This window comes from Ixodes scapularis, unplaced genomic scaffold, assembly GCF_016920785.2.
Source record: "Ixodes scapularis isolate PalLabHiFi unplaced genomic scaffold, ASM1692078v2 PGA_scaffold0__279_contigs__length_252992795, whole genome shotgun sequence".
Lineage (NCBI taxonomy): Eukaryota > Metazoa > Arthropoda > Arachnida > Ixodida > Ixodidae > Ixodes > Ixodes scapularis.
The window spans coordinates 67,803,633-67,815,768 of NW_024609835.1; the positions used below are offsets into that span (position 1 = coordinate 67,803,633).

The following is a 12,136-nucleotide window of genomic DNA, read 5'->3' on the forward strand; positions in this document are numbered from 1 at the left end:
GCTCGAGCTCCTTCTGCGTTCTTCATTTTTTCCTTCTCTGATTTATGCGAGTTGCGAGTCTGTGCTTGTATGTGGTCTACGTGTTACACCTCTTGTCTCCTTGACTTTTTGTGAAATAGTGTTCACGGTGTTCAATTAGTACCAGCTCACCACCTTACTTCATTATGCAACAACTAACAACAATTACAACCTACACCATTCGCTAAAGGCAGCACCAAACAAAAAAAAAAACAGGGTTGGGTGAGGTATGTGTAACACTATATACTTCAACTGAACAAAATATACCTTCCATGAACTAGCGAGAAACTACCTTAATTCAGGACATGCTTGCAAATGTATCCAGAATCTTGTAATTAATACTTCAGACCCAGGCACGTAGCCAGGATTTTTTTTTTTTTTTGTGGGGGGGGGGGGGGGGGGGGGGGTCGAGCTATCGCTGCAGCAAACTTGTCCCCGTTGCATCATAAACGTAATAGAATACAAGCTAATGATTCCTAAATTACCGTTACTAATTACTGTCGTAAAAGACAATAGTTTTAATTACTTGTCAGTACGACACTGCCTTCCCATTACATTTCCCATGTCTTGCCAAAAAAACATTGAGCACTTCGCAACCCCACCGCTGCGAAGCCCTCGCCGTCAGATTAGCCATATAAATGGTAAGGGTACAGACACGTAGCCAGGATTTGTTTTCAGGGTGGGATGGCAACATTATTTAACGCATTAAATGAACTCCCTCTACTAGCCCCAATTTACATTATGTGTTACGCTTTTTTTCGTCCACCCATGGTCATCTAAATATTAGTATATGATATGTTCGAATGTACCAGAGCTAGACTAGCATATCATTTTTTTAGAAAAGCACCTTAAATCAGAGCATATACGACACAAAAGGATATTTTTAGGCTAAAATACTTCTTTTGATTTCATTTCGCTTTACTGCTTCTTAATTTACCCCGTAGTTGTACTTTCCTTTTTCCTGTTTTTTTTTTTTACTGGGCATAATAAGTGAATTTATTTTACTGTTTCCCTGGAATTGTATTTTTAGCGACAATACTCCATATTTTATAATCGATTTAATATTAATAATAGTAATGCACTTTATTAATATTTTTATCCCATAAAAAAGAAGGAAGTCAGGTACACATAGCAGAGCGCGTTGGATAGAGTACAGATCACACGGAAAGAATAAAAACACAGAAAATACACGAGGGACAGACAAACACAGTTCTTTCAACGAGCAACTACATTTAAATGATGCCCATTACACTATGATGAACCACCTTGGATACGGAGAAAATTAAGTGAAGACGAAAAGACTAGAAGGTACTAGAAAAAGAAAAAGAAAAAGATAAAGAAAGAGAAAAAGAAAAAGGTAAAGATAGCGGAATTTAACTCCTGAAAAGGATGAAGAAGAAGAAGAAGAAGAAACGGGAGATGTTTTTTATGACAATTCCGGCGCTAGGAAATTCATCTCTGCTGTCGATAACGACAATGAGGGCTCGGAAACATTGTCTGTGGCAGTTTTGATCTTTTCTTTTCTGTGTTTTTATTCTTTCCGTATGATCTGTAAGGAAGTCAGGGTTCAAAGCTTTATTGCTGCAGCTCGCGAGGGCCAGTCGCCATGCCGCCTGACTCACTTTGGAGGGAAAAAAGTACATGAATGAAAGTCACTGACAAAACGAACTCTAAAATGAAAAAAAAAATGAACACGGTCGTCTTCACATGGAAAATAGGAGTGCATTGAACAAATGAAAAAAAAAGCAAAATATTAACATAGTGCTGCAAACACTTCACTGATTGTTGTATTTTCCTTGAACAATATGATAGAAAAATTGCCTTTGGAACCAGTCTAATCGTACAACTTATGTTGTGATCTTCATTTTGCGTGGCTTCCTCATAAACCTCGTGATTACCTCGTCGACGCTTACTGGCGCTCTGTGAACTGACATTAGAGCCAGCCCATTAAGTCGGTCTTCAGCTGTCCGGTTTCTCAGGTACGTCTTCAGCCTCCTGAGAGTGGAGAAGCTGCGTTCCGCAGTCGCAGTCGTCACTGGCAGTGTCGCCAGAATCTTCAGCAGGGTGTGTACATTGGGAAACAAGCTCTCCTCGCAGCGCAACAGCGCGTCCGTCGCGTACCGCGGCAATTGTTCTTCTGTTGCTCTTTGCCACTTTGCTTTCCAAATTTCCCATTCTCCTCTTATCGCTGGAATGTGCGCTGGTCGCATGTCTTCGATGTAAAATTCGAATGCCGGTTGCACAGACTCGAAGTCACATTTGGCAGCTTGTCTTGGCAAAACAAACTGTAGGCCCTTGAGCGTTGATTTATGGCTTGCAAAATGGCGCTCGAGAGAAGCCCGCAGATCGTCGATATAGGGAATGAACGTCGCTCGCCTGTAGTATTCTCCCACAGAGCTTGCAGACTGGTTAGCCCGATACTTTTGCGCGCCTACTACTCGTGGCATCTCACAAGTTGCGCCAAAGTCATTCGCTGATTTTTCACAGGCATCAAAAATTTTGTGAATTCTGCTTCAGAATTCGCGGACATTTCCTCCAATTTAGTTAGTACCAAGTCGACGTGTTCTAAGGCGACGCTCATGTCTACAGAAGTGCTTTGCAGGTACTCCAACAAGTGATGCGTGAGCCCCAAGAACCTCTCACTTACAGCGAGACATATGAGAAAGTTAAAGGAGCACACTCGGGGGTGGAGAGCAGACGCGGTTGCAGTGCTTGTCGTGTCACGGGTGTTTTCAATAAGGTCTTCCAAAGCGGCTACTACTTGAGGCAGTGCTTCGCTCAACAGGGAAACGGCTTCGTGACGCCCCATCCACCTCGTCTCACAGTATCGCCCTAGTCGACAGAATGACCGTGACGACTCTTCAAGGTGCCTCTTGAGAAGAGCAGTCCTCTTCGGTGAAGCCCAGAAAAATGAGCAAATGTCGCTGATCGTGCCAAAGGCCCGTTTAATGTCTTGAACAGCCGAGGCGTCACTTAGACAGAGATTGAGGGAGTGTGATGAGCAGTGCGTGTACAACGCAGTTGGAAATTCGTCACCAATGAGCGCTTGGACACCGCGGAATGCCCCACTCATCACGGCGGCATCATCGTATTTCTGACCTCTCATCAACTTCAAATTCAGCCCAAGTTTTAGAAGCTCGCGTTTCAGTGTGTGAGCGAAGTTGGAAGCAGAAACATCCTCGATGGCCATGAAACAAAGGAAATCTTCTCGTATGGTCATGGTGGCCCCCCTATTACCTCTTTCGCTGTATCTGTTTCGGCGCCAGAATGACCGATTAAAGCCAAAATAGACGCCACGTGCAGTTCCTCGAGTGGCCGCTGGCACAATTTTATCCTGAATTAGGTTCCCGATTATGGAAATGACCTCATTTTGGATTGTAGGGCTTGTGTAAACAGCATTGTTTCCAGCTGTCCGAATGTGCTCAGCCAAAATACAGTCCCTAACGTTTGCTCGGTAGCGAAGCAGTGCCCTGAAGTTGCCGTCGTTTTTGACCGATTCTTCCAGAGTCAGCCGCCCAGAATCGTTGTCACCCCCGAGTGCCAGGTCTTGTCTGCCGCATAGGAGAACAGTCTCAACGATCGCGCGCAGCTTGGCTTTGTTGCTATCGTGCTCCTCTTTGGCTTGCTTGTTCAGCTGCATCTGGATGCTGTCCACGTTGGCTGTCATCACACCTAAAAAGCTTTGGGCGTCAACAGTCGCCCTCTTATGGTAGTCTGTCTCTGAGTGGTTTTCAAAGGACTCCATGGCGTCCTTCCACCTTGTAAAGGGTAATGTCACGAGGCTCTTGCACTCTCGGTGAGAGCCTTTTCCAGCTCCTGTTTTGGCGTGAAAGAGGACACACGTCTTGCAAAATGCATCCTTTTGCACACCAGAATATGCAAGCCACTTGTAGCGCTGCAGCCAATGGGACTGAAACTTGCCTTTCTTGCCACCCTTTGGCACTGACACATCGAACGCATAGTTTGGTGGTGGCGTCCATACTTTAGAATAGACCCATTTATCGACGTCATCAGAAATATCTGTACGGTTAGCGAACATCCATCCCAGCGTCATTTTGACTTGTTGAGATGGCCGTTTTTGTGTCTTCCTCAGCTTGAAGTGTCGCTGCATTTTCTTGCGTCAGGACTGGTGCTACTAGCTCTCCGCTTGAAGAGGCTTGCGACGGCCCGGGGCTTGCCTCCTAGTTACACAACACAAAAAGGCATCGTTAAGATCCTCCAGAAATATGGTTTGTAGAATATCAACATTTATCTGAAAGACATTTTGCATTTTATTGTACTATCATCCGACGTAAATATTATATCAAAATGGCAAAGGAGAATGCAAGATATATATGGGCTCAATGCCTTGAATACCACAACGATAGCTTCAGAGTAGGTTTGCCAGGCGAATCTTATCTAGCGTGAAACATGCGCATTGAAACCAGAGGCTCAGATGTCGATAGGAAATTTCAAAACTAAGGACATACTTTTTCTTTTATTTCCATCGGAAATAGTTATGGCAGTATTGGACCCCGATTGTGATACAACCTATTCCGCGACATGACAGTCGAGTGTGGTTTGGAAAAGCGTCGGAAATGTTACCTCCAAGCATTCGGTAGACAATCTGTGCACGTACAAAATCATATTAAACACAAATAAATGCGCTGCAGTTGAATTCGCTTATAATATGAAATCATGAAATTCATACCTTTGGCACTTTGGAGAAGAAACTTGTCAACTTCAACGATGACCCTTTTCGCTTGCTGGCCCGCGAGCCCTGACTGGACCAGTCTTTGTTCATGACCGACTTTCAAGATCGCATCCTTAGCTAACTGATCGAGTCGCACGCACCAGTGTGTAGATTTCTCACTCACGCGACAAAAATACGGAATAAGAAACGACTCCTTTTTAGTGCAGAAGTCGCCAGAGTCTCGGTGGTTTGGACAACCACCAAAAGATCCAGAACGAATGGCGACAAAAGGGTGAAGAAAGGCGAGCTTGAAAACAAAGAACGAGCTTCGAGCATTAACTGCAGAGCGTGTAGGTAACAATGATCTCTTTTTCTGTCTGTTCCGCGCCCAGTCTGTTGCTTCCAGGCGTCCCGTGCATCTCCGTTGCCCGCCGCATGGCCCTTCCCTCCGGCGTCTCCGGTTATATCCGGCGTTGTTTGGCTCTGTAGGTCATGTTCGCTAGACGTGGCGAACACGCACATAATACATTGCACATACCTCTTCTCTGATTTTTTCTTGACGGTTCTGAATTGCAGGGAGTGCTTTTGGGCTCATTCATGTTGTTGCCAGTTGAAAGAAATGTTCGTCGTCCCTTGTCCGGAGTTTGTTTTATTCTTTCTGTTGTCAGTGAGCTTCGAGCTGTTTATTGGTCACCACAAATACATATTCGAGGCGCGTGCGCCTTTATGTCGCTTCCTGCGCCTCCTTCTCGAAACGTGGCGTATTTTGCCGCGTTTTCGGAGTTTTCAGCGATGTGGATGTGCTTGATATTTGCGTTCGAGCATGGTATCTGCGAGAAAGTCTGAACCGGCGCCAAGCAATCAGCGCTTTCGGTCGTCACGTGTTGTTGTCACTTGCGTCGTCGCGAGGGATGAGAGTAGGCGCGTCCGTCGGCGGTACGCGGTCTACAGACGGCGTGGCGGTGCCGACCGGCGCCGTCTGCTCTTGTTGCCTTGAAAGAGCGGCCGGACTCACCGTTTCCGTGGTGATCGTTCTTGATGCTTGCATTGGGGCTACAAAAGCAATAGATTCGTCATCAGCCATAGTAACTTCAAGCTCACAATTAAAGTTTTTGTCACCGGTACATAAACTACACCATGAGAGAGTAAAGTAAACGTAAACATCGAAGTAAGCATTAAAAAAAGAGCTTTTATTCTAAATTTTTTTCCTTTTTTTGAGGGCGCATTTGGGGGGGGGGGGGGGGGGGGGGGGGGGCGGGTCCCATGGGCCCCCCCTCCCTCCCCCTGGCTACGTGCCTGTTCATAACCTCTAAAAACACCAGTAGGAAGAGAATAAATGATTCACTACTTGAAGCAACCTTAGGTTGCTTCAAGTGGTGAATCTGGAGGTGTGAAAATCGTTGCACGTGCATTGGATCATACGAAACACGTGTACAGCCTATGATACTTAAGAGCTAGAAATTTATATAATAGGGCCAGCTAAACTTAGGAAAATAGAATATAGAGAGAAAAAGAGACATACATACCGCTGGTGTAGAATATAGAGGGAAAAAGAGACAGGCATACCGCTGGTGTAGAATATAGAGAGAAAAAGAGACGGACACCAGTGGTATGTACTCCTTGTTTTCTATCCATATTCAATTTTCCTTAGTTTAGCTGGCCATGTTATAGTATTATGCATCAACAAGCTGAACTACTGCCCGTTACTTGACATTTCGCGAGGAATTACTTAAACTGCCGGTGTCAAACATTATTTAGCAGGCACAAATTTTTGCGATTGGAAGTGGTAGGCTGTGCATTAATCACCATGGGGCGAATTCATCGCGGCCCGAGTTTTTAGCAACGCTTTTCTGAATACGAATCGCGAAAATAAAGTCGCTTGCAGACGACTGGGCGGCGGAAGCTACGGGCTTGCTCGCTTAATCAATCGCTGCCTTTTGCCTGGCCCAGCTTCCCGCACGCAAGTACGCGCACAGCATCCACCCATAATGTGAAACCTAGTGGCTGTGGCGATAGAGGGGCACCGCGGTCTTCCAAACATTATAGTTTACCAATAAACAATACGGTGGATGGAGGCAATCAAACATCCCGCCCTCCCTTTCTGCCTTTGCACCCCCCCCCCCCCCCCCCCCCCCCCCCCCCCCCCTCCCTTCCCCGCGGCCCATCTCCCAAAGAGAGTTCCGCCGCCACTGATGGGCCTTGAGCGAGTACGCAGCCTAAGTGCTCATTTGTGAACGATAATTAGCGTGAGGATGGAGTGCTCTGCATCGGGGAAAACGGAAGAAAAACAGCCTCGCAGAACAGTATTCGTGCACAATTAATAATGCTTGTAGAGGCAAGCGATCTAGAGACAATAACAAGCCTTTGAACGCAGGAAAAAAAGAATCTAGCCCTAACGAACAAAAATAACAAAGAAACTAACTTACATCGGAACGACCGTGCCATGATCTTAGTTGTTGAGCAGATTTGACGTAGTTCCACGTCTCACAGTGGCTTCCGTTTCTTTCGGACACATTTGAAACTACGGCAAACTCCACGCATCACGACTAATGGGGAAATTGAGCTCAAGACAGATCTGCAAACGCACACGGCAAAGCCAAGCAAAGCATGACAACAATAGGCTGTGGATTCGATTGGATTGCATTCAGTGGCTATTATTAACATCTAGTGACTTTACGGAAGCTATGTTCGTTTATCTTCAACACGCTTGCAATAAAACAACCAGCAAACCACATGATAAAACTCATTGGAGACACAGTAATAATAAATTATTGAAAATGTGAAAATTGATGCAATATTATAAATACGTCTTGAACACGTAGCAAAATATTAAATACGAAACTAACCGTACACTGGCTCTAAACGAATTGAGGCGACATGTAAGCAGGGTTGGGCAGAAATACTCGTAAATGTATTTGGAAATACAAATACTGGGATACCTTGAAATAGTAGCAAAAATACTGATACTAAAATATATTTGTAAAAACGTATCACGATACGTATCAGAAATACATTTTAAATAGAGGCAAAAAGTATTTGGAAATACAAATACAGGATTACATTTTAGGGAGAACAGAAATAGAAATACAGAAATACCGATACTGCAATACATTTTTCAAATTTGTTTGAGACGCCAACTGAGATGAAGCTTGAAGTTTGAAGTGAAAGTTTTTGATCCCGAAATTACTTTCCCGTAGGCTTGGTACTTTGCCTTGAAGGTAGTGGTTTTGGACGACGAAGAGTCTTAAATGGGCTAAAAAAAAAAAAAAAAAGTTCCATCAAGGACTGACCATGGTCCCTTCCCTGACATCCTGTCTGTCTGACGAGGGATACGAAAGGACTTCGATCGAGTTCTGAATAAATTCTATGTCAGTCTAAATCTCATCAAAACGTCACCACGCCCCTGTCCCATAAGGACGCTTCTGTCATCAATGATCACGTGACGTCACGGTGGAATGAACTGCTATTCTTTATGTGTAGATGTGGCCTTGAGCATGGAACTTTACCACGCTGATGTACGAAAGGACAATACGTATTTTCGTTTTAGGTTGCCTCCTTGAAGATTGTGCAGGCAGTGTCATTTGGAATTGTCGAGAATAGTGGACTACTGAAGCATCCTGGAACACATGTCTTATCTTCTGTTTTACAGTTGAAAAAGAAAACGGTATACGGTGGCATCCTTGTGGCAAAGGTCCTTCTTGCCGACCCGTCGAAAACGGCGCATGAATTGCAGTCCTCAAGTTTCGCCTAGCATCATCTAAACAGGAACATCGTGGATTGTGACCTGATATTAGAGTTTTAGCAGATCGTGTTTTCGCCCCTATAACGACAGCCGATAACGATACGATGCATGCCCAAGGCCGCCGGAGGGGAGAGGCAATATCGTTATCGGGGCAAAAAACGATCTGCTAAAGCTCTCTATATTGCCGGCACGGGTGCGAGCTCCCTGAGAAACAGCGGGCTCGAGACGAGTCGCAAATGTACGAACTCAGTGTCGGCACAGCGAGGCCACGTCTGGCTTCCTTCCTGAGTTTCGGATCACCAGAGCAGCGGGTCACGTTCACGTCGGCTGATCACGTACGCATGAGCCGTGCAATATTACGGGCGCAGCCGCAGACGCATTCAAATCTGTGTTGAACTTCACTGCGTGAGTCATGCTACTATTTCAAGTCAACCACCACCAGTCTGGTGCTGCAATGGACTGTGACTCAGCTTTGCCGGCTGGCGTACTGTGCACGCTAAGGAAAGATAGACGGTTAGCAGTGGGTATTGGATGCCAGCAAACAATGACTCCAGAAATCCCTATCTAAGGACTTGGGGCAGAAGATGCTCTGACTCCACTCCTGGCACGCCACCTAGTTCGAGTGCCCAACTACGCAACACTTCTCAGAAGAGAAAAGAGCTGGGACGCATAAAAAAATAGTTTGGAGAATCAGAAGGGACTTTGGGTCAGGCATAGTAACAACGCCCCAGCATCTAGCTCCTTGACCCTGGTGCCCTCGAAAGTAAAAAAAAAAAAAAAAAAAAGAAATGCGTTTGAATACTTGGTTTTTTTTTTCTTTTCGGAGGGGGGGGGGGGGGGGGGGGGGGAGAGAATTCCTCAGGAAATGTAACGAAATACATTTCATCCTGATTGTATCGCGATACAAAAAAAAAAAAAAAAACATTTTAAATGTATTTTGATACAGGAATACAGATACTGGTGAGAAAAATGTATCGCGATACAGAAATACAGATACGAAATGTATATCTGAAATACTATCGCGATACATGTGTACCACGACACTGCCCAACCCTGCATGTAAGCTCCTAAAAAGGGCGCGAAAATCGGAGGGGCGACTCTGGCGTATTCATTCTACTTCCGGCTTTCTCGCACTATGGTTGAAGAATCATGAGCTCCTCAGGAGCGTCAATAACGGCCCTCGCCAGCCGCAGTTTATCTGCTTCTTGGGCTAACTCTAATTATCGTATCGTTCAGCCTCCCCTGCCGTGAGGAATCAATATTGTGCGCAACTCTGTGTTACTGCACGGTGACGTGAGTGCTTGCCCATATAAGAAAGGTGATTTCAGTGCCGAGATGGAACGTCTCGGTGTGATTGGGCACAACGAGGCGCTCGGCGCCCACTAAATGAATCATCTCTGGATGGTGACCCTCAAGCAAGGAGGGAGCCAAGCTGCACCTTGTCACCGCCAAAAAACTGGAGGTAAAGGGCAAGCATTGCATCTTCATGGACCCGGAGAACGCGGACGTCCGCGTGAAAATGCATCGGCTCCCCTTTTACGTATCAGACGAACCCGTCAGGAGGGCTCTAGAACCCTTTGGGAAGTTTCAGTACCTGACGGGTGAAAAATGGAAGGTGGAAGGATTCACCGGCGTCCAGTCGACGACCAGACCAGTGCGGTTAAGCCTAATGGAGGGCGTCACTCAAGAACGCCTTCCGCACCAGTTGAGGATTGCTGGTGGCAACGTTCTGGTCGTGATTCCTGGACGTGATCCATTATGTCTACGCTGCAAAGGTACTAGACACATTCGACGAAAGTGTCGTGTACCGCGATGCGACGAATGCCATCGCTTTGGACATGAGCGAGACAACGGCGTCCGTACCTACGCTACAGTGACGCAGGAAGTGGTGGCAGATGGAGATGGTGTCCTCGACATAAACGAGGAAGGGGCAGAGCTGGCCACACCGGACGTCGAAACTGAGGTTCCGCCACCGCCGGTGCGAGAGAGGCCCCGCCCCGGTCGATGTACTGAAAGAAGTGCACTTTGCAGAGTAGCAGCGCGAAGAGGACGCCATGAAACCAGACCCTTCGCAAGCGTCAAGCAGCATGCAGTCTTGTCGTATCGAGCGACGCCCTGATGTTTATAATAGAAGACGTAGAGGCCACCCAAGCCTCGGAATCAAAAGACACGAGCCAGGCCAGCCTTAGCGACGACAACTCCTACCTTAGCGACGCAAGTGAAACCACTATGCGGCCAGGGGAAGCATCAGCTCGCTCCGAGTTCAAGTGGCACAAGAACATCACACGGACGGAGCGCTTTAACCCGAACCCGCGCATCTCGACGGAAGGGCGACGCCGGCCAGCCCCTCTGTAGGTCACTTCTTCTTCGTTTTTGTCTTTGCTCCCTGTTGATCTCTTGACAGTGTTCTCGTCTCATTACTTCGCCCGCACACCCATTTCCACAGAACGCGACCCCTCAAGTTTGCAACCCTCAATTGTGTCAGTCTTGCGGCGAGAAGAGGTAAGCAATGGCTGCTGGACACTATTCTGCACGAGCGGGTTGATGTCGCCTTTTCGCAAGAGACCAAGATTGACACAGACGGTCAAGTGGAGCATATGACGCTTTTTTGATCGTCACTTCGTCATATTCCTGTCGACAAAGCGGAGGAACGGCGATAATGATTCGTTAGAAGAGGGGCATCGCAATCTGGCCCGAGTGGGAGGGAGACAGGAACGGGCGGGTCTGCGGTTTAGGAATGCTGAATTGTAGACAGCTTCAGAAGCATGTATCTGTGTATGCACCTAATGACGCGACTCAGCGAAGGGACTTTTTAAAAAATCTTCGCCAGTATCTCGACACACCTTGCTGAACGATTATCGCTGGCGATTTTAATGCTGTGCTGGCCGAAATGGATTGCTCGAAGCGGCTGAAAGCGGAGGTCAGCCAGGCGAAACTGCGAAAACTGCTGCGCGACTTCGGCCTGGTGGACGCTAAGGACAACGAGGAAACAGCGGGCTCAACGTACACACATTGGCAAGAAAATTGCCATGCTCGAGTAGATCATGTTTACCTCCCGGAAGAATTTTCAGCAACGACGCCTGTGTTAGTAGCCCTATCTTTTGCGTTCTCGGACCACGCTCTGGTCACGCTAATGCTGAATAGACCCGTGCCGCGAACCCTGAAGTCCTCATGGTTGAGGGCTGGAACCTATATGAAAGCCTCACCGAGGAAGAAGAACTGTGCACGCAGATAAAGCAAGTCCTCGAGGGCAAAACGGAAGGTGCGCCCATGAATGCGGTAACCTGGGATGAGCTGAAAGAGGGCGCCAAGCTCAAAGCGTTCCGGCACAACCAGGAAAAAGTGGTGCGCGAAAGGGCAGATAAGCGCCGCTTGACGGAGAGCCTGGAAATCCTCATCGCAGAGGAAAACCGTTCCGCGGGACTCTCCACTCAAGACATCCGCGATTGCAAGGGCAGAATTCTAGAGCTCCTCGAGAAGGAGTACCGCGATGCCATGGTCCGAAGCAGAACGCTGTTCTTCGAGAGAAATAAAAAGTCGAAGAAAGCATTTAAGACGAAGGAACGCCAGCGCGTTTCCCGCAACAAGATCGAGAAGCCTCAAGTAGGCGACGTCGAGGTTACCTGGCAAGAAGAAATGGATCACGCGTTTCTGCGGCCCTACACCGACCTGTTCACGAAAGTGGAGGACGACGGCGTTTTCCA

At 47.0% G+C, this 12,136-nt stretch overlaps 1 protein-coding gene across 1 annotated transcript; it reads right to left on the bottom strand.

Annotated features, from left to right (window-relative positions):
• Nucleotides 1-1,549: 1,549 nt before the first annotated feature.
• LOC115317472 lies at nt 1,550-4,072 on the bottom strand. The gene is made up of 2 exons (XM_040502895.1): nt 3,320-4,072; nt 1,550-1,567 (listed from the first exon to the last, which is right to left on the bottom strand). Exons 1-2 carry the CDS (start codon nt 4,070-4,072, stop codon nt 1,550-1,552), a joined length of 771 nt encoding a protein of 256 aa, XP_040358829.1.
• Nucleotides 4,073-12,136: the final 8,064 nt, after the last annotated feature.